Below are 22,436 nucleotides of genomic sequence, written 5' to 3'. Positions count from 1 at the left end.
TGACCCAGGATGAAACCAAAACAGAAACAGCATAAAACCTAACACTTAAATAGTGGTTCTCTCTGGATGGCAGAAATTTTGTCCTCTCCGTTATGTTTTCCTATGCTTTTTAATTTTTCCCCATTGACCATGAATTTCTTAGGGGGAAATATAAAAGTCATTTTAGAAAATAATGACAAAGAGGGTTTCTATATCAAATTCAGCCCTTCCAGAGAAAAAATGAGAAGAGTTATGAATGAGGTATAACTTTTGGATCACATTTTTCATTGTCAGCCTCGTGGAACAAGGAAAGCCAAGGGCTGCTCCACCCCACCCCCAGCCATTAACAGAGGGTCTGGGGGAAAGAGGCCGTCTCCCCTGTGCCCTACAGGATCATGAGCTCATGACCACCACAGGCCCACGCGGCCCTTCCCCTCAGAGAGAACCTGCTTGTTTCCCATGGGGAGAATCGGTGTCCAGGCGAGGAGAGAGGATCCCTGCCCCCTTCACAAGCTGTCTTTGTCTGCTGGCTCAGAGGCTGGCCGGAACAATGGACCTATTCATCTCTAATCCGTGTGGAGACGGGGAGGACAGGAGCGCCCATGGCGGTCACAAAGCTGAGCCTGACCGAGTGAGTTCACAGCAACCTGTCACCTCTGTACACTCTCAGGGGCAAAGAAACGGTGTGGGGCCGCCAGGAGGAAGGGATCCACAGGCAGAGACCCGCCCCTTCTGTGAGTGCCAGGAGCTAAAGGGGAGCGTCTTCCCCAGAGGTCAGCGCCCTCCGACTCAGCTTCCTTCACAGACACAGTATCTCACCCATCTGCAGACAACGGCAGGGAAAGAATATGGGGAAACCCCTGTCCCCATTTTTCCCTCAAGAGACCCAGAGCAGACAGGAGCTGAGCTCAGCTGGGAGCTGGGGTTCTTCCACTGAGAGACCAAAGCCTGCATGGGGTCCTGATGTGTCCTGGAAGGTGTCAGATGTCCTAACATGCAGAAGTGAGAGCAATTCCAGGTTCACATCACCCAAAGACTGTTCCTAGAGAGGAACCTTAAGGAGACTCACAAAGGGGCTCCCCACCTCTAATCCCAGCCCCAGGACAGACTCCCAATGCTGAGGCAGCAGGGGAACCCTAGCTTTTCAAGAGGTGTTCCAAGGTGACCTCCTAGCTGGTCTCATAGAAGGGCCTTGGGAGGCGTATCGTGCCTGCTCCAGGCCCTCTGGCTTGTCAGCTGCTGGGAGAGCAAGGAAGCCTTCAAGGTAGAGGAGGTCCAGCAAAGGATCCTGATGGTCACATCCTTCCTCTACCCCATGGCAAATATTTCAGCTTGGCACTGGAACCCTCCCTCTCCATGCAATGAAGCATTAAACAGAAGCCCAGTATAAAGGACAGATCAAAGCTGCAGAGAGGCAAGCCCAGACCCCAGTCACCTGCTGTCTCCCTGCACCCCGCTCCCGTGGCCCTACGGCACCTTGTTAGAACTTGAGGTTCTGGGAAGATCTTGAAAATCAATGCTCTAGGGCACCAGGTATTCCAGTCACCAAACTGAGACAGGAGCTTCCTGATCCGGGAAGGTTTTGTCCCGAGAGAGGCTGAGCACAGTGACAAGGCACAGCAACTGTTTAAATAACACAGGTCAGGAATGAAGATGCTGGTGGTGGTACAGATCAAAGGGCACCAGACTGGAAGTCAGGAGACCCAGAGTCTAGGCTGGACTCCACCGCTTCCTAGTCCCCTTATCTTGAGCATATCATACTCTTCCTGGGCCTCAGTTTGCTTATCTGTAAAACTAGGATAATAATATTGACCCCAGAGGGTCACTGTGAGCACAGTATCTGACACAGCAGAGCTCAGCAAACATCAGCTGGACCTGAAAGAACTGGTGACACCTGGTGCCTTGGGTTCAATGTCCATCCGTCTGAGCTACTGTCAGATTCATCACAACACTGGGCACAAAGAAACTGTTAAGAGATGCTGGTCCACTCCTCAGAAAACCTTGATAAGAAAGTGCAAGGTCCCAGTTCCTGGCTGGCTTGGGCCTGTAACACATTCTAGGGGACATGCCGGCATGAATGACTCGTGTTTCCAAAGTTACAACCTGTTATTCAGCAGTACTATTGAGAGAAAGTTTCAAGCAGAAAGAATAAAAGAGCTTAAGACTGGGGGGTCTCAGATGCCAGAATTATCCTGAAACTCACATCAGTGTCATTTGGCTCAGAGTAAGTCAGTAGCCGCTTTAAGGCCACACGTCAAGGCTCCTTCCAGGCCTGTGCTGGTTGGAAAGATAGCACAGGTGGGCTCCCCAACCAGTCCCAAAACACACACATACCAGGTGGTACTGGGAACCACCTGGATAACTAAGCTCCCTAGCAGAGCTAAAGATATCCCCCCTACCCTGAGCAACCAGATAGTGACAAGTTAGGACAGGAAAGGGGGCAGTCTATCCCCAACATCTGAGCACAAGATATAGTCTCTCCCTACAACTCCTGTGATGTGAAGGGGTCCGCCCTTAGACGGTGATACTCCAGAATGGGTCAGATGTTAGTCACCCATTACCTGCCTAATTAGGGATTAACAGCCTGGCTCACAGAACAGGGCACAGGAGAAGACCTGAGGTATCAGGGAGGGAAGGGACCGCAGAAACAACCTTCACAGGCTTGGCACTGCTGCTGAGCCAGCCCGACCAGAGCCCCTCTCAGTGTTCCCTGGGCCTCCTGGGCCTCTCTGCTTGAAATCCAGTGTTCTCCCAAGTTACTGTAACAAACCACAGGCCTTAATTAACAATTTTACTCCAATTCCTACGACTGCACAGTGGACTCACTGCTAAGGGTCATCTCCCAGATAAACAAACTGGGAGCGCATGGCATGATGGGAGCTCAAAGATGTAGGGACTTTAAAGGGCACCTGCTTCTACCTTCTGCCAGTGTTCATTCCGCCTCCTTGCATGCTGGTAAAGTGGTTGACCTGTCCCCCCAGTGTATCTGCAGTGATGGGAGACTCACTCTTGTAACCACCCATTCCATTTAGGGCCAGCTTGTCTCCAGCTGTCCCCTCTGGCTTGCACCTTTTGGCCCTTCTGGGATCCACTCCATGAGAGCATGATTCTCTTATGGGACAGCCCTTCAGCTGTTCAAAGTCCCCCAGTATGATTTCTAAGTCATGACTGGGCTCAGTGAGCCCAGTGCCTTTGTCCCTTCCTCGGGAAGCAGAGACATGAACCCCTCACCGTCACCTTCTGTTTCAGAGCTTTCAGTCTCTCAGAGTGCAGGGCCTTAGAGGCTCACAGTACTCACACAGGGCCTGCAGAGCATGAGGACCATCACCCCCCTTGCTCTGGAAGCCCTACTTCCTTCAATGCAGCCAGAAGTCACCGTATCTTTTCTAACAGCCATGCCACTGTTAACCACACTGCACTTTTGTCAGCCAAAGGCCTCTTCCCCTAGGAAAGTTTTTCATAAACACTTCTACATCAATACTTGTCTAGTTACTTTGGGGGCCCATATGTGGGATGTTGATATGTATTCTAGCTAAGTTTCCTGGTAGAATACCTAACCATTTGAGCCTTCCCACATGTTTTAAGACCTGAGTCTGTGCACTTACATATTAACCATCTCCCCTGCTTCCATGGTCCACAAATGGCACGTCTGTGCCAGACTGCTGAGAAGGGTGGGTAAGGCAGAGCCCTGCACCTTCCTATACAACCACCCTCCAGACTGAGACAGATACGTCCTTCAGTCAGTTACTAAACCCTTAGCACCAAGCTCACAGTTTCCATCTTAACCCCAAGGGTACCATAAAAGGCCTCACTCCTGTCTTGCTGAAGTCCACATTTGCAAACAATCTAAATGTCCATCATTGAGGGAATGGCCAAATAAAAAACAGTTTATCCACACAATAGAATCCCATGCAGCAGTTTAAAAATACCATAATTTTATTTATTCTAAGACATACTTTTATCTTAATGAAATGTACAATATTCTATTCTCTATAGACACAGAACCCCCTATAGGAAAAGAACTGTATATATTCCAAGTAAATGCAAAGAAAAAAGTCTGAGATGATACACACCAAATTGATACTACCTGTGAGGAGGCTAGGATTGGGATAGTAATCAAAGACACCCTCACCTATATTTCAATTTTTATGAGAATGCACTTATTATATGATTAAAATGAAATTTCAAATAGTCCAGGTATATGACATCTAGGGATTTCCATGATCTACTAGCTTAATATCAGTTTCCAAAGACAGAACAAGGCCAGTTCAAAACAACTTGTGTTGGTAAACAGCAATCATCGGTTTCTTGCCTGGATGCTGATAAACCATCTCTTTCACAATTTGTTCAGGAACCTTCCTTCCTTGCCCTTTAGGAAAAAACCTTGCTCTCTCATCAGCTGCTCAAGCACCAACCAAAGTTTGGATGATGCAGGTTGTCTCTCTGCCCTGAAACATTTACCTGGGCCCAGAAATTTGATAGGAAGCTCAGTCAAAGTGAATGGCTGAGAATGAGAGGCTCTGGGGCCACTCTGGAATGCGCAGGGCCAGGCAGCGCCTGGGCTGATGGGGGGTTGGGGGAGGGCAGGACACTCCAAGGCACGTTTCAGGGGTTTACAAAGAACATGGTCCAGAAGAAAGCCAGCCTTAGCATGACCCTTCAGAGACATCTGTTAAATGCCAAAAAGCACCCATACCCTCAAAGCCGGGCTGGGAATAAAACGCTTGGGCTTGGTGTGCGTGCTTTGTCTGGAGATACAGATGAATATTCATGAGCAGCCTCTAGCCATCTCTGAATCAAACACACATCTGCAGGGTGTCAGTCACTCCTGCTGCTGATGTTCAAGGTCCAACATCCGTCTGTGCCTCTGAGAAGCAGCCAGGCACCAGCTGATAAGCTGAGGGGTGCCGATGAACAGGACCGCTTAGCAGCTTCAGTTACCCAGGAAATGAGGTGGGGCTATTGTCTGCGTTAGGTCACCGTCCAAGTCTCAAATCCTGGAATGTTGCTGAGCTAGCAGAGTCAATGTGCTGTGGCGCAGTGGGGAAGAGAAGCGAAAAGAGCAGAACAGCCACTAGGACTGGTGACCTGTCCCAAGATCACTGTACCATCAATGCAATACTTCTGTTTGGCTACGTGCACTCTGAGTTTTACTTAACCCCTGACCCCTGCTTTCAGAGTTCTCCACGAGCTAAATCTTTACCCTGATCCCTCACCATCACCAGATGGAGGAGAAGGCACTGATGGTGGCTTTGTGCCTCACTGCCCCTGCACAGAAGGGCACAGCTTTGGTTTGTTTCCATGAATCCTGCTGGGCCACATCCATCTCCCTTAGGGACCTAGAAAGATGTGCCTGCCCTTCCCAGTCAGTGATAAATAGCCTAGGAAAGATGTCTGGCTGACTTCAAACAAATGCATTGGGGAACAGGCAGGAGGGAGGGGAGGAGGTTCACTGTGGTGTAACAGGATACCCACCCGGGTTCTTGTCTGCCATCCACTTCCTGGAGGCCTTAGCAAAAATTTGTAAACTCTAGACATCAATATAAAATTAACAGTTAACCTGTAAGGTCCCTTCCATCTCTATGAAAGTGGAAGGGGCAAAAAGAAAGGGAGAAGGGAGAATGGGAAAATCCCATAGCAGCTCTATGTAAATTTTTCTAGAATGATCTGATTCTCAAACCTATTTCCCTTAATGTTTAACCAAAGGCTCTGGCTGCAGTTTGAACTCATAGTCCCCTCAACAGCCACAGAAACAGAGAGTCCACTAGCACTCCTGGCTGCTCCATCACCCTGGCCTATCTAGGCTCCTCTGCAGGTCCCCTCTCTTGGCCGAGTGGCCTCCCCTTTGCAAAGTCTCCAGGACTGGCCCCCGAGAGGGAATATGTCCTGCTTCTTACGACAACCCTCTCTCAACCCGAACTTCTGAGCTCCAGGAGAGGATAAGGCAGGGTCCCGGAGGAGGCAGGGGTTTGGGATGATTTCAGAAATACATGAGGTCTCCCAGCCACCCTGGGTTTTACCATCGTATCACGGTATATAGGCAAGCAGCTTTCCATCTCTTCTGGACTGTGGAGGGGAGCTACGAGAGGGACGGATAATTGCTGGCTTGTAGGCTATAAATATGCTCCTGTTTTCTGATTTATTACAGGCAACAGACACAGCAAAACAAGGAGGCCCTCGTTGCAGGGGAGGAAAGGCTGGGCATGATATAAGACCCCCTCTGCTCCACTGGGCCTCAGGGAACTACTCACCCCAGAGCTGCAGGACCTCCACCCTGCATTCCCAGATTTTGAGTTCAAGTGCCCAGATCAGCAGGCCAGTGTTCCCTCTCTCCCTGGCTTTACCACCTATTTAGTCAGGAGCTGTAAAGGCGGGTCAGACCCTCCTTGAACAAAGCTTTTCTCAGGCAAAGGTGCTTCTTCCAAAACCGCTACAGAGTCAAAGGGGTCCATCGGCGTCTTACCTTCATCCCAAAGGACTGCATCCGCGTGGCCACCTCTCTCCCAATTCTGCCCAGGCCAAGAATTCCAAGGACCTTTCCTTTTAGCTCTGTTCCCATGAACTGCAACCAAACATGCAAAAGACAAGGGAGCTGAAGTCAGCGCCAAGGCTGGGCTCCGGGCAGGGTGAAGCGGGGCGGCCGCTCACCTTCTTCCGCTCCCACTTGCCGTCCTTCATTGAAGCCGTCGCCTGGGGAATCTGCCTGCAAGGACACACATGGGTTCAGCAGACATGCAGGAGGCGGCGAAAGGCCTGCAGGGCCAGCACCTGTGACGGTCATTCCCCCGGGAAACCAAGCTCAGTCTGGGTCTGGTTCTGAGGCACCAAGGAAGGTGGAGGCAGTGGAGCAGACGGAGGCCCTCGGCAGGACGTGGGGGTCCTGGGGCTTCTGTCTCCAGCTATGAGTCCTGACTGACCCCCAGCAGCTGACGTATCACTCTGCATGACTCTGGGGCATAAAAAGCAATACCCAATCCTCCAGGGTTTGCGGAGATAACAAAATGGGTCCTGAGGGACTTTGATGACACGAAACTTTCTGAAGTTCAAGAATCATTATTTCCCTATTCCATCCAGGGCTGAGCCACTCCTATGACATCTTCTACTGTATCAGGGGACAGCTCATTACATATTCTCCCTTGTGCATTTCTTAAGCTCTCTTAAGCTGAAGGGTGGGTGCCACAGTGCAGACATGTCTCACATTCACATCACCTCCTCTCCCAACACCACACACACACACACACACACACCACAACCTATCTCCTATTGGTTAACATGGATGTCTGAGTCTCTGTGTGTTTTCTGGAGGGGTCAGAGGTCATAGCGTAAGGTCACATCGTGTGAGACGCTGTCATCCAGGCTTCTCTGGAAGCCACATGGGAAGAGACAAGAAACAATGCTTAAAATGTTCAAGGAGCACCTTCTTGATGTTAGACACCTTATAAGAAGTGTTTAGAGATACATTAGCTCATTCGATGTTCACAGCTGCATGGAGCTGCACAGAGGCACTGGAGGTAAACACTTCACCCAGCATCACCCAGTTGGAACTGGCCAAACCAATTCAAAGCCAAGGAAGACATCCCCCATACAGAATTCCTTTTTAGTTTGGATGAGTCTTTGATGAATGAGGACAGGCTGGGAATGGGGCGCCTTCTTTGAATCATTCCACTCTACCTACTCCTTTAAGTAAAGATGGCCTGGAACAAGAGAAAAATCATTCATGGCTCCCTGGCCTTTCCTTCCACCTCCAGAATGAAGAGTGAGGGAATTAATTGGACAGAAAGCTACACTGAGATCCCTCCCTCAACTCAAAACAAAAACAAAACAAAAAATCACCACTGAATTGAATAGAGCAAGTGAACCCAGGGCAGCAGGCCTCTACACATCTCCAGGGGCGCACATGCAGCCCCCATGTTCTGGGATACCCAGACAGCCATGCTTGGGGCCCTTCCCGGCTGGGGCGCTTCCCCTGTGCAGGCTCTGCTGTTCCTCGCTTTCTCCAGCCTCCTCTCTTCCTCATGGCCAGTGGGCATCATTGAATACCTAAAGCTCAGGAAGAAGTCTTGGGAAGGGTAGAACAAAGGATAACTCCCCCAGATCCACCCTGCAGGAGGGGCAGGAGGTGTTTGAGAGGGGAAAAGAGCAATTTCTCAGCCCCAGAGGCTGTAGGCCTGAGCAAGGAGCCCTGGCTGCCTGACCCAAGGATTGGCGGATCTGCAAAGGGACCCAGAGCAGCTCCGTACCCTGCCCACTGGCTCCTTGCCCTGCCCACTGCCCACAGAAATGCTTGAATTGCCTGTTCAACAGCAGTCCTCAATAGTCACCTTACCACCCCACATGCTAAGACTCATGCACATTCTGCGGCAGGTCCACTGTTTCCTAGGTTGTCCCCTCTACTGAAGAGGTCCACACCCCCAGAATTCCTCCTGGAAGAGCAAGAGATTTAACCATTTGAATCCCCCTGTGTCATGAATCCGCAGGAAGGTAGAGATCCCACAGCAGCTTGTTATCTCATTCTATCACAACGTAGATCTGTAAGGACAGTGACAAAACAAGGCCCCGGGGACAGGGGGGCAGGGAGGGGCACATCCCAGCTGGGGGATCCAGAGAAAACTTCTTGGATGAATTAACACTCAAGCTTCGTCTTGAAGAAGAGTAACCCAGATAAAGATGATGGGGAAGAATGTTCCAGGCAGCAGAAACAACATTTGCAAGGCTAAGAGGTTAGAAAAGGCATTGCGTGAAGGGAAGCCCACCACTACGACAGGCACAAAGGATGCATGTGGCGAGTGCAAAGAGACTAAGGAGAAGAGGAAGACGCACACATGGTTATTTTCTCAGTGAGCCTCCCTAGCTGAGGAGGAGCAGCGCTGTAACATCCATCCATTTGCCAGCACTCGGACCCCAAGAGGCAACCAGACCTTTGTGTGCCGGCACCAGGGTGAGGGACGTCAGGAGAGGACTGAGGGCCTTGAGGGTTCTCTCAGTCTGCACGTCGCCAAGCCTAAGGGTTTCTAAGTTTCTCTGGGTCTCTTTGCTTGGAGGGTCCTAATTATGGACATACCAGAGATCAGCTTTGCTGAGAAGTCAGAGACTTACCTGGCCAGGCACATGATCATCCCACAGGTGAGTTCAGCAGCACTGAGGCTGTTCCCATTAGGGGTGCTAAAGATCAAAAAGGAGAGGGGACATCAGTGGGCCCAGACCCTATATTCCCACTCCTGCCCCAACACAAAGCCTCGAGTGCCAGTCTCCTGCTCCCTGAGCTCACCGGCGCTTGATACCAGCCCCCAGCCCCGGGCCACCATGCCGGGCCTCTGATGCACTCCTACCCTAATCCCAGGGCTGGAAGGAAACCCGCTGCCCTGGCTTGACGTTTTCACATGGAGGGAGCTCCGGTGGAGAAAGACACCGGCCTCTCTGCCTGAACTCACTTCTCCCATCGTACAGAAGAGTCTCTCTCAGTTGGGAGGTATGTGGGTGGCTCAGCCAAGTCCACGCAGCTCCATGCCACCAATCTTACTGAGGTTGTGCCCCTCGTGGCTCAGCAAGCCTATCAAATTCAGAGTCAGTGCACTGCCCACAGGCCTCCATCAAGTCACCCAACCTGACTTTTATTAGTGACAAAGCTGATTTTTTTCTCCATTTGTTTGACTTTTCTTCTTAACATATTCTGAACTGAGAAAGCTTACTCATACCTAAATACACAGGTTAATGCTAACTCTGCCCATTTTTCAGAAAAGAGAATAAAGATGACACCTGTGAAATAATTTTTCCTTTTCCAAAGGCTTTTTTTTTTTGGAATAACTTATTAACACACATGTTCACTCTCCTCCTACTGGATTTTTTCATCTCTGGAAATGAAGATTACAGAGAGAAAAAACGTCAAGAGATCCTATTTTTTAAAAAGTCAAGATAAAAGGCTCCTCAGAGTCTGTCTTCTCACAAGACCACCTGGCTTCCTGTCACCCCCTGTGGACAGGCTGAATGGGGAGCACAAGAAGGGGTTGCAGGGGTGGGGGGCTACTGCCTCTGGGTCTAGGGCAAGAATGTAAGATGGGTTACCGTTTAACATTTCTCCCATTGGATATTGACCTCAGTCAGATGACTGGTCATTTAACCCCTACCTTATAGGGGAGGGAGGGGAAAGGGAAGCACTGAGGACCCTGGGGTTCCTGAGAGAAGAGAAGAGACTCGAGAACAGAGGGTGGGCTGGGGCTGACCCTGTCGTACCACCCAAGTGCCGGACAGGAGCCAGAAATGAGTGTCTTCTGGGGCTGGCATGCGGACATGACCTTTCTTCTGGATGTGTAAAAACAGCTCTAATGGGGACCTTTTCCTCTTGGCCCCGGAGTGTGAAAGAAAAACTGGGGTCCTGGCTCCAGAGGGTGCAGGGAAATTAGGAAGAGAAAGAATGTAGTCACTTTACTAGCAAAGGTTGTGCATTTGCACAAGGGTGACAGAGAAGAGCAGAGCTAACAAAAACCTGGCCCCACACAGCACAATGAAGGCGGCAGGGGAGGATACAGCAGGATCAGGGGATGCAGGTAAATTCACTAACATTCTTTTGATCCCCAAACAAGGCCACACCCCAAACATATGTGGGGTAGGTGTATAAAGCATTTTGAGATTGCAAAGAGAGCCTCAATGTCAAAAACCCAGGAACCACTAGGCTATGAGCACTGGCCACCTGTCTGCATCTGGCTGGGAGCAGGCAATCTCCTGGAGGCCCTTCCAACTCTGACCTGGCTTTCTCTAACCCAAGATTTTTCCTCCCTCCTGTGTTCTCCACACCCATCCCTGGCCTCCATGACTTACTTCATGACCAGGACACCTTTCCTTGTTGCTGCCTCCAGATCCACGTTGTCCACGCCTGTGCCAGCCCTGCCCACCACCTGGAGCTTCTCTGCTGCATTGATGACATCGGCGGTCACCTTGGTGGCTGAGCGGACAATAAGGCCTTCACAGTCCTGAGGCAGAAGAAATATCTGGGTCCCAAATCAGTCTTCAAGACCTGCCAGATCCTCTTTGCCCAAAGTGGGAGTTCCTACATGTGTGAGGAGGCCATGCAACAGGACAGGTACAGCACCTGGCACAATATCTGGCCCTGCTCAATGGATGTCACCTTCTCCGTTGGACACTGAGCTACTGAAGGGGAGAGGGCATCAAATTCTGCTTTGTAAGCCCCTATGACTGGCACAGCGAAGGCACTCGATAAATGTTGGTTGGCTGAATGACCAAGTGAAGAAAAGACAAAACTGTTGAAAGGAAAACATTTCCTAAAATAGAGACCAAAATAAGGGGAAGGAAGAACAATCAAACTTGCCTATAGTTGCTCAGAAGCCAGGCAACTTTAGACTAAAAATACCCATATGTGAAAAAGGGCTTTCCGGATTCATCACAGTCACTGTACTTGGGCTAAGCTAGACCCCAAGACAGTCTTTCTTAGGTTCATTCAGTATCCTGGGCTATCTTGCCAGAATAGGGATATTGTTGCTCAAACACTCAGTATTAGTCCCTAGGAAGTGGGGCGGGTGAACAAGTGCACACTCTGCCCCAAACTGGCTGTCCCAGGCTGGTGAGGAAGCTGGGGTCAGGAGGCTAGGGTTCTAGTCCTAGGTCTGCCAATGAGAAGCTGGACCACGATGCTAAGTCATGTCACCAGCACCTTGGTCTTCCTCTGTAAAAGAAAGGGGTTGGAACCCATGGCACCTCAGGTCCCTTCCCACATCTGATCTGACACATGAGTGTAAGTCTGCATTTTTCCCACTAGAGTGCCCAGCTGGACCCAGGAGGACCTTCCCTCTCCCCTCCCCAGCACCGGCTGTACAGACAGAGATGGGCCGTGGACATCTGGCTCCTGGATGAGAGCCCACAACATGTTGCACACATGCCCAGAGACTATGAACAGGTTCAGACAAGTTACATGTGGAAGAGCAGAGAGCTGGTTTTCTCTGGAGAGGAGGAGAAAAATGAAGCTTATGCTGCAGAATACAGTATTTCCATCTGGAGGGCTTCTAAACACTGGAATGATTGTTTAAGAGAGGTTGTAGAACTGATTCTCTCGTGTTTATGCTTCACTGGTTGGGGACTAGGCCTTCAGGGACTAGATGCAGGACCCCTCACAGGCACTTCAAACCCTTTTATGTCTGTGGTTCTGAAACAGAACCTCAAAATGTGAGATTTAAAGAAACACTTATAAACATCTGGTCCAATTCTATTTCACAGATGAGAAACTGAAGCCCAGCAGAATTAAGGATGACCATTTCCCCTCCTTCCCCCCGTCTCACGTCTTCTTCCATCTAAGGGGTGCGTGGTACGTATGCATCTGGCACTATGCTTAGACAGGATGAGTAAGTCATGGCCCACCCCTCAAGGAGCTTGAGGTGACAGACACACCAAAACTCGCCATCACACGTGAGCGCTGTGACCTCAGTGTGTAGAAAGCACACAGTGGAAAAGCTGGAGGAACCAAACAGGAGCGGCCCTGTCTGGGCTGACTGTCAGCACCAGGTGGAATCTTGAGGATGCTCTAAATTCCTCCCTTTACAGCATCTTTGTTGACCACCAGCTAATGCCTTGGCAGAAAGGCGACTCTGCTGTCTGTTCCACACTCAAGTCCACTGCACTTGGCTCTGAAAAAAAGCATCCCGGTCTGGCTACACACTACTAAGTCTTCAAAGCACAATAAAGTTCTCTTCCAGGAAAGCTTTGCCAACAATCCTGGACTCAGTGACCATTCCTGCCGTGTTTTTGCATCATCGAGCTGTTCTCACTCCTACCTTCACTTTGGTCTCCTCATCTGTATTTTATGTTTCTAAACCAAGTATTATTGTAATAGCTGATGCTGACTAATACACTCCACTGAATACAATGAATCCAGTGATTTGAGAGGCCCTTAGAAATCATTCTCCCTGCCCCCACATTCCTTCCCCAAATAATTCAAACATGTCACATGACTAAAAATCCTCCATCAGAAATCCCTCCTGTTGACGGTGTGATAAGGAGGCACAGGAGCCACAGGAGCCACATACCAGCACTCAAGAGTTTTCTGCAAAGGGAGAGCAGGTTGAGAGGGAGCTGGAAGAAAAAGGCTGAGAAGCGACAAATTAATCAACAGAACCAAGTAGGCACTAGACCAACAGACCCAGGTATGTGTGGGAATTCATAAAAATAAAAGTTAAATTCAAACTGATGGGGAAAGGAAAATACATGCAATAGATGGCATTAGGAAAAAAAGACTTAATTCCTATCTTGCCACAGATTTTTAAAATCCAGATGAATTACAGAACTTTTTAAATATAAGCATTAGAAGAAAATATAAGGGGGGATATTTTTATGATCTTAGGGTGGGGAAGTTTCATAAGCAAGACACAAATCCCAAAAACTACAGAAGAAAATAGTAACAAATTGGATTTCTTTTGTAAGTTAAATTTCTGTATGGAAAAGACCCCATAAATGAAGTTAAAGGCAAGTGATAGGCTTGATATAGTAAGAAACACCTTGCAAAATATATAACAGATAAAGAACCATCACTAAAAATGATGAAAACTTCCCATAAATCCATTTTTTAATGATAAAGAACCCAGTAAAAAAAAGTAGGCAGATACAAGCAGGCAATTCACAGAACTATAAAATGGCCAGTCTTATAAAAAGACTTATAACATTAGATAACTTAAACATGAGACATGTTTATTTTTAAATGTGGTATTTTCAGGAATCATACTGGCAATGCAAAAATGTAAAGTTTTACATGTGGTATTATCAGGCATCATACTGGCAAAACAAAAATTGATACTATTCAGTTTTGGTGAGAGTGTAGATTTTTAGAGGGTAATGTGGCAGGCAGTGTGTAAGCACGTTTCTTGTGTACATTCCTTTACCACCAGCAATGGCACCTGGCACCTTCAGGTAACTGGTAACCACTGAGCATATAAAACCAGAAGTGGTCAGCCCAGGACCAAGGGTTCAATTGACAAGAAACAGGCCTGGAGCAGGGACCGCCCAAAGCATCATGATTTTAGGGTTTGGCTTCCTTGAATGTGGTCTCTAAAGCTGCCCCTATCTTCCCCAAACCTGGGGAATCTGCTTCGCCCGGAATGGCCTGGCTGTAAGGGAGGATGCCTGCAGACCCTCAGAATATGCTCAGAAACAACATGGTTTTTAATCAGCAAGGCTTCTCTCTATGGATGGATCTCCCTTGCAGAGTTACCCTGTAGTCTCTACACTTTTCCCCAAGGGTGATGTCCCTCAAATCAGCTTTCTTTGAATCTAGGGAGTCTGAAGAGTCTCCAGGCAGAGCATATAGATAGATGTGCATACAGCTTGCCTGTCCCAAATGGGGAATCTGCCTTTGGAGACTCCCAATCAGCAGATCCTCCCTGGTCCCACTGTGAACCAGATACCCCATGTGGCCAGAGTTTACTAGTTTTCAAGGTCTCTTACACCCTCAACTACCCCTTCCTCACTCAATTCTTCTTTCAATTGCATCATTAATTGACTCCTCTAATCAGCATATACTGAGCCTACGCATCAACCTACTTCGCACTGATTCCTCAAACCCTCACACTCTCAGGCACTGTCCTCCTCAGGCCACGTGTCATCCCTCCAAATTTGGCTCTAAACTGCCAGCTCCTCTCCTCTACTTATGCAAACTACAGCGCTTTACAAATCTGGCCACATCCTCAGTGCAGTTTGCTGTGATTATAACTTTCCTCAGCATCATGAGCTCCTCTTTGGCACTCTAAGGGAGAATGCCCCTCTCCCAAAACTGCAACCTACTACACCATCTACTTGCTGTCTGTGCGCTGTGGTGTGTGTGCAGGAGCGCTGCAGCTGGAGCACTTCCTTGAATACCCAAACTTCGTGGACTATCCCGCTCCCTGTCCCTCAGCTGCCTTAGAGCTGGAAAATAAAAGGCCAACATTCTGCTGGATTTAAAGCTGTTAGAACTATGCTAACTCAGCAGTGGAAACACATTCATTCACATTCCTCAAGTTCACACATTTCCTTTCGCAAGTAGGACAGGCTTAGCCTGGGGGTGATTGTGGCACTGCTCCCACCTCTCACTTGAATCATAGGGGAAGTCCAGAAACTTCTCCAAGTCATGTTTCCCAGGTAAGGAATGCAGGTAGGCACTGTTTGGCACAATACAGATGATCCTGATCTAAGTAGATGGCTATTTAACTTTTACAAACTAAATACTGGTGGAAAGGCTAGGAATTTGCTATTTTAAAAGAGCCTTTCAAAAGATGGACTCTTGCACAGAAATTTATTCCTTTCTTTATCTTTCTTCAAATTCTGAGATAAAGATCTAAATGTACTTTAGTAAGTCAAATGCATTACCAACTCGCAGTTTAGTGCATTCTGACCAGCATTGATAAATAATATGGAAGAAAATGAAACAGGAGAAAAAAATCTCTATCACATATATTAAGGGTATTATTTCATGAAATTTAGTGGGTGTACACATATGTATGTGTAACTAAATTATGACATAAAATGAATTTCTTTCTGTGGGTCGTGGTCAAAGTTTAAAAGCCACTGATAGGTGGTAAGATTTTAATGTTCCTGTATATGAGTTTCATTTAAGATGTGACACCTGCTAATAGAAGAGGGGTACACAGTCTAAGTAACAGTTTTGTGAGCTACAAACAAGATGCTTTCTTATGCCAAGCCAGTGTTCTCCAAATTTTTCTAAGACCTATAAGAAACACGTTAATGATTTTATACTCACACCATCCACCACACACACACACACACACACACACACACTACATATATAATTGAAACAAATTTTATGACACATACTACCCTTTCTAGTGTTAGCCTTCCTATCTGCATTGCTCTCTGATATTTATTTTGTTTTTTAAAAACTAATGATGACCCAATAAAGCTACCTCATTACCCACTAATGAGCTTCGAGTCTGTAAAGCACCATTCAGGGGGATGATTGTGCTTCCCGACCATGGAGTGAGAGAAAACTGTGCCTGTCCGGAATACCAAGAAGGGAAGGGAGGCCAGGCCTGGTTAGGCAATGTGCCCATGCTTCTCATTATCAAAAAGGTTTCAATAGAGGAGGCAGGGGACACTACCCTGCCACCCAGCCACACAGAATAAAAAGGCATAGTTTGGATGTGAGGGCCCTCCAGAGGGCTGCCCAGGTTGACTAACTGGCATGCTGAAGCAGAATGTTTTACAAAAACAGACGTGAAGGCTGCGCGTTCCCAAACAGCCCAACAGTGCCGAGCAGTCTTGGAGCTGAACACTCCCCACAGGCACCCCTCCCCCGACTCCTGCCTGGAGTTTTCAGTGCCTTTATAAAATCCTCCAAGTTTCAGCGGGAGACTCCCAGCCCCCACCCGGCTAACTCCCAAGTTGATGAAGCCCACCCACTACCCCAGAGGCCTCTCCTTCATTCTGCACTTTCCCCTCTCTGCTGCCCTGCTGCCTGAGGCCCTGACGTCCTGCACTCCCACCCCACCCCAGTATATAGGATTTCTAATTTCCGTAAGAAAGCTGCAAGGCCTCCACTTCCAACCTGGTGCTTTGGCGGAGGTGAGTGTCTGAAGCTGGTCTAAAGGCTACTTCACTGCCTTCCAACTATTGCCCAAAGCCAAGCCCATTCATACATAGTCCCCATACAGAGGTGGAAGACCCAAGTGCAGGGCACCTGCCTCCCACCCAGCCCTACCATACTCCAAGGATTAGGTATTGAGTGCTTGCCCCCAAGCCCATCCTCGCTGACCCCTCTCCTCTCCACTTTGGCAGCAGCAGGGTACGCAGAGGTTAGGCCCCTAGATGGTCCCGTTTGTCACTCAAGTACTGTGTCATCTCGTTAACTGTCTAGCGTGTGTTGGTCAGGCTCTCTAACTCGTCTATAAGCTTCTTAAAGGCAGGGACCTATCAGAAACTTCTCTGAGTACAGTACAGGGGCTGGATACCTGGGTGGACCACCATGGAGGGTTGGGGGAGGGGAGCCCAGGAGAAGCTGCCACAGATACTAAAGGGGCGGAGGAGGGGCCAGGTGGTTGCCGCCCAGTTAAAGCAGCTGCAGCCGCCTCTGAGGTTTGATTTAAGGGGCTCTGGTTGTTGAAACGGGTGGAAGGCGTGGACCCACGATTGACTTGTTGGGGTTGGCAGGAGGAAGCACAGCCACGCGTGGGAGTTGATGGGTGGGGTAGAGACACCGTGGTGCTGGGTGCCAGACAGAAGTGCAGGAACTGGGGAGAAGAGTTCACAAAATAAATGTCATGAGACTGGATGAGGCCACCAAACCTCGCAAGACCCTTACAGACAAAGCAAAGAAAATCTTCATTAAGTTTAGCTAATTAGGTATCACGACATACTGATAGGTTCTAGAGAAAGATTTGCTAAGAAATGTAAAATTCTGGGGGCCTTTGGGATCGGATTCTAGTCCAGTCTGGTCATTCCTGACCGCGATGAGGCCAAAGGTGAGGCCCTCCACGGCGGCCGCGGGCGGAGGCTAAGCCTGGGCCGCAGCGGCGACGGCCGCGTGTGCTGCAGGGAATCTCGGCCGCCCCCCGCCCGCCCCCTCTCCTCCGAGGGCTCCCAGGACGCCGAGGGGCGGTGACAACTCGCCGGCAGTCTTGCATCAGAAAAACGGCGGGTACTGCGTTTGCTGTCCCAGCAAGGCCGCCTTCCCTGCGGCGTCTCAGCTGCCACGAGACAGGCTGGGACTTCGCCAGTGCCCCCCGGGCAAAGCGGGACTCCGCCAGGCGAGCCAGGACTTGGTCCGGGAAGGATCGCCGGTCCCTCGGCACCCCGCAGGGAGGCCACTTTGGCGCCCCTTCCCCCGGTGCGCCCGTGCGGGAGGAAGGGGCGGCGCCGGGCTGCCAGGGCCCCTGCGCGGGACGGCTGGGGAACCGCGCTGGCATCCCGCTGGCAGCCTGCAGGACCAGTTCGGGCAGCCTGCACTTTGCGTGCTCGCGGGAGGCAAACCACCATGAAACACGCGGCTGCAAACTGAATGGAAAGTTTGCATCCTGCAGCTCGCGGCCGTTTGTTACTCCCTTCCCTTCCCTCCCCCAGCCCCCAACCTCAGGAGGCCCCAGGACTGTTAACAGGGGCGAGGAGTGGGAGTAGTGCACGCCTATTTCGGCAGAGGATGCCCCTGAGCCCTCGTCTTTCTCTCGCTAGCCTTACCTGCAGCTCGGCTATCAACTCCTCTTTGCTCAGGTTCTGCTTCTCTACCACCTGCAGCCCTCCATCTTGCAGGATCTTCCGGCAGCAAGGGTCCAGGCTGTCACTGATGAGCACTCTCCGTAGATTTGCGAAGGCCATAGCTGGAGTCGGCCTCGGCCGCTAGCCCTGGGCAGAGCTGAGCAGACAAGCTACAGTTCCGGCTGGCGGGCGCAAGGAAATGGACAGATTCTCGATCTCCTTCTTCCCCTTTATCTCCCGACTTCTGCTCCGTCTCCTTTTGATTGGACAGAAACGCTCAAACTCTCGGTGACTCCGCCTCCTCCTCGCAGTTCCGAGCCTTTAGCTTCAATTCCCCGCCCACTTTATACCAGCGATGAATTTCCCAATCCCAACCAGAGCCCTTCCCTGCACCTGGTAAGCATATAGAAGCACAATTTGCGCTGACTGGCTGATTCATATCTGAAACAAACTGGGAAATACTCATTCTCACACTGAGAGAAATATTTCATCTTCACTTAAAGATGTGGTAACGGCTTGGTATGTCTATAAAACCAAATTATAATTTATTTATGCACATCCCTGATTCTGCTTCTGTAACTAGGTGGCCTTAAATAATCCAAAATGAAATTTTCCAGTATTTCTGTAAAGGGCGGGGGGACAGGGGGCATGAAAGAGTGCGTCTGTTGCAGTTCTTAAAGAATCACTCTTAGAGAATCACTCAATAATTCCTCAACAGTTTTTAACGCACCTATTATGTGCAAGACTGTGTGGGATGCTAAAGGGGGATCGAACATCCTCTGGTGGGCTGCCTAGAGGGTACCAAAGACAGGGACACGAAAAGTTAAATAACAGAAAGCAAAGAGATCTTTCTAAGACCTCACCAAGTGGTGCTTAATTCCAAAGAATGATGCAATGAGAATTATGAGTTTGAAAGAGAGCAAGGACCTGGTTCATTTAGATCAGCCAAAATTTTTGTTCAAGGTCCTCTACTTTCACTTCCTCTCAGATTATGAAAAAGAGGAAAAGCAAAATGAGATGTCAGTCTGGCCTAATTTATGTATTGACCAAGGAGGCACTTCCCAACACTTAACCAGTTCATGCTTAAACAAACATACTCTTCTTTCATGACCCCTTTTCCAGAAATATTGGAAAATTCTGTTTGGGATTATTTAGGGCCACATAGTATCAGAAGCAGAAGCAGGGATGCACGTGGATTAATTAGACTTTGGTTTTATGGACACCCCCAGCCCAGTCAGCACCATGTGTAGTTGTCCTGCAGCATTCACGAAGCTCAAGTGCTTGATCCTTACTCTAAAACTATGCAACATCAATATTATAAAGTAGTGGAAATGTGGAGTTGATAATTGCTAAGCACAAATCAGATTTTAGACCAAATGCTCCCAGTGGGGAAGAAGATAATTTTTGTCTGCCTCATTTACTTGTTTGGGTAATTTCATGTTTCTTCATTCCAGAACTCACAAGTATTTGCTCCATTTCTCTTCCTCTCAGGAGATGCCTGGCAGCCCAGGGCACCTGGGAACTGACAGTAGACATAGCCCTGGAGGCTAATGAAGGGACTTGGAAGCATCCAGTTTTATTACCACTTTCTTCAACCCCTCCCAGAGCTCACCCTTTGCTTTCAACTAGTGTAGACCCTAAACCCTGCTGTCTCTAAAAGATAACCTTACCCCTTCACACCAAATCAGCCTTTTCAGATACTGTCTGAACTCACAACCCAGAGGCCCTTCCACACCCCATCACCTGGGCATTATTTTCTTTCTTTATTATTTATGCCCCACCTGCTTCTAAAACAGATCCAAGCCACACAGCAAAAGACATTTCTAGACCTATTAAGAATACAGTTAATAGGTAAGAGCCAATTTCCACGTGGAAAGAAGGGTGTGTAATAATTTTTACCATAAGCAAATCAGAAATGTTCCTCTTTTAAATTTCTCTAGCATTGTCTTCAAGTATGCCATGCATATGTGTGAATACTTCATATCCCCTCACTGCCTCCCATTGAGATCAGACACAGCTTTATATACCCCTCCAACAGTGCCTAGCAGAGTGCTTTCCACATTGTAGAGGTTCTGAAGAGATTTCATTTAAAAATTAATATATTGAGCACCTATAGTGTGCCAGTTACCATGGCTTAACACTGGGGGATGTGGTGATGCACCAGACACCGCCTCTTACCTCAGAACGAAAGCAAAACAATACTTAAAGTACAGCAGAACTGAAAATAGAACTATGCTGAAGTGCTTTGGGAGGGAGAAGCAGAGCCACCCAGCCCAGCCTAAGAGCACCCGGAAGGCTTCCAGCAAGGTTGCCTTCGGGTTGACACTTTGATGCTAATGGAAGCAAGCAGGATGATGAGGGGCACAGGATATGGAGAAGAGTAAAATATAATCTGCCTCCAAACTTCTCTTGGTCAATTGCCCAAGTAGCCAGGTGGAAAAGCCACGACCTTTACAAAGTCCCAGAGATGGGAAGAATTTGTGGGAGTTTCCAGGAGAGCAGGAGATGGAACTACAGAGGGGAAAGGGGCTGCTCATGAAAGGCCTTGCCCTGGAAGGAGTTCAAAGGTTGTACCGAGGTGCTGGGTAATTTTTTAGAAGTGGCATGATTAAGTCAGCTGATAAGCCTGCTGCTGCTAATGAAGATACCACATCTGTCTGCCACCCCAGGCTCACCCACCATCCTGTTACAAATTGGGTTTTTTTCTTTTATAATCCAGGGTAGGAGCAAAGGGAAATGTTCTCCTTTCCCCTGTGTTATCACCTTCATCCATAAGAAAGGAAATTGGACTCTCATAGAAACAGGAAAACAGGTCTACTCTTCTCTCCAGACCCCTCACTCCCTCCCCTGCCCTGGCCCAGGACCTTGTAAGACAGAATCTTCTGATTAGTGAGTCTGGGGGAAAGGTCCTAGCATGAGGGCAGGCCAGCCCCTTCTTGGCTCTCTCTTTCAGAGCTGGAAGCCCCCCAGACAATGTGCACTTGCCTGCTTCCTTGTGTGTAGTGAGCTCCCAGGGCAGGCCCCACCCCAGGCACCTCGGGGTGCAGTGGCCACAGCCCTCCGACTGCTCAGCTTGTAGAGGATATGGTTAATGGGGGAGCAGGAAACAGGAGAGGTAGGAATCCCATTTTCTACTTGGGAGCCCATTCACCATCTCCAAACTCACAATGTGAGTAATAGAACATATTTTGAGAGGTAGATAATGAACGCTCATCTGCAAAAAAGGCACATCTGGATTTGAAGTCTAGCTTCTCAAGTGACTAAAACTGTGATGTAAGAGCCAAGGGCAGACAGCCCTAAAATGGGCCACTTCAGCATGCCGATTATTCCAGAGCTGTAGACAATCAATGCCCAAAAGACTTGGAAAGAAACTTTGCTCTCCTCCTAGCCCCAGTGAATAAAAAGAATTTAAAGAGAGGAAGAGAGCCTTCACCACAGATTACCACATCATAATGTAACCTACAGGCTCTAGACAGGGAGCCTTGTAGCAGAGTCTGTTAAATCTCTTTATGTGCCATTGTTCTGTGTAGCCCAGCAAACGTGTTTACCATTTACTCTTCCATATTCCTGTAAATTGTTCCCCTTTCCCTTTGAAATCTTGAACCCCTGCCCCCTTCCTTAGTTCAGGATGACAGTATATACCTCATTTTCCCTAACTGTCTTTGGAATCTCATGTCTGTGGGTTCCCCACAGTATATACCTCATTTTCCCTAACTGTCTCTGGAATCTCATGTCTGTGGGTTCCCCATATATACTTAATTAGACTTTGATTCTTTGTCCTGTTCATCTGTCTTACCTGAATTTGGTTCTTACACCAGCTAGAAGAACCTTAAAGGGTAGAGAAAAATTCATCCTCCCCACCAGTGACCTTGGCCATGTTACACTGCCTCTCTAAGACTTAGTTCTCATCTCTATAATGTTGAGCTAACAGTAGGATGGTGCTTCCTTCATAAGGTTGTTGTGAGAATTAAATAAGGCAAAGCAGTCACATGCACGCAGTTTGTAGTACTGGGCTTTATTCATTCATTCGGTTAGTCAGTCAGTCAGCACGTATTTACTGAGAGCCTGTGATGTGCCAGGCATTGCTGAGAGGGCTGGGACTGAAGCTTTGAACAAAACAAACATAATCTATGCTCTCACAGAGCCTATGTTCTGTTTGGGGAGAAAAGTAAATAAATAAATGAAAAAATTGAACAAAATAGTCTGGGGGTGTGGTAAGTATGAGTATGAGGTGATGTAATAACTATAAAACCAAATGATGGGATAGACAAGAAAAG

At 48.6% G+C, this 22,436-nt stretch overlaps 1 protein-coding gene across 2 annotated transcripts in view; it reads right to left on the bottom strand.

Moving 5' to 3' along the window:
• PHGDH (phosphoglycerate dehydrogenase) overlaps positions 1 to 18,426 on the bottom strand; it is a 28,235-nt gene extending 9,809 nt beyond the window's left edge. The window contains exons 1-5 of one of the 2 annotated variants that reach the window (XM_017650053.3): positions 18,142 to 18,426; positions 10,795 to 10,946; positions 9,076 to 9,141; positions 6,628 to 6,682; positions 6,443 to 6,541 (exon numbers count right to left, since the gene is read on the bottom strand). In XM_017650053.3, coding sequence (XP_017505542.1) covers positions 6,443 to 6,541; positions 6,628 to 6,682; positions 9,076 to 9,141; positions 10,795 to 10,946; positions 18,142 to 18,279 — 510 coding nt within the window. In that variant the 5' untranslated portion in view covers positions 18,280 to 18,426. The remainder of the gene's footprint in view (positions 1 to 6,442; positions 6,542 to 6,627; positions 6,683 to 9,075; positions 9,142 to 10,794; positions 10,947 to 18,141) is intronic. The other variant, XM_017650052.3, reaches the window with a different exon arrangement.
• Between the last annotated feature and the right edge of the window lie 4,010 nt (positions 18,427 to 22,436).

The sequence above is a fragment of the Manis javanica genome, chromosome 4 (assembly GCF_040802235.1).
Source record: "Manis javanica isolate MJ-LG chromosome 4, MJ_LKY, whole genome shotgun sequence".
Classification (NCBI taxonomy): Eukaryota; Metazoa; Chordata; class Mammalia; order Pholidota; family Manidae; genus Manis; species Manis javanica.
Note: the sequence above shows the minus strand (reverse complement) of the source record. Positions and strands in the feature narration are given on the sequence as shown.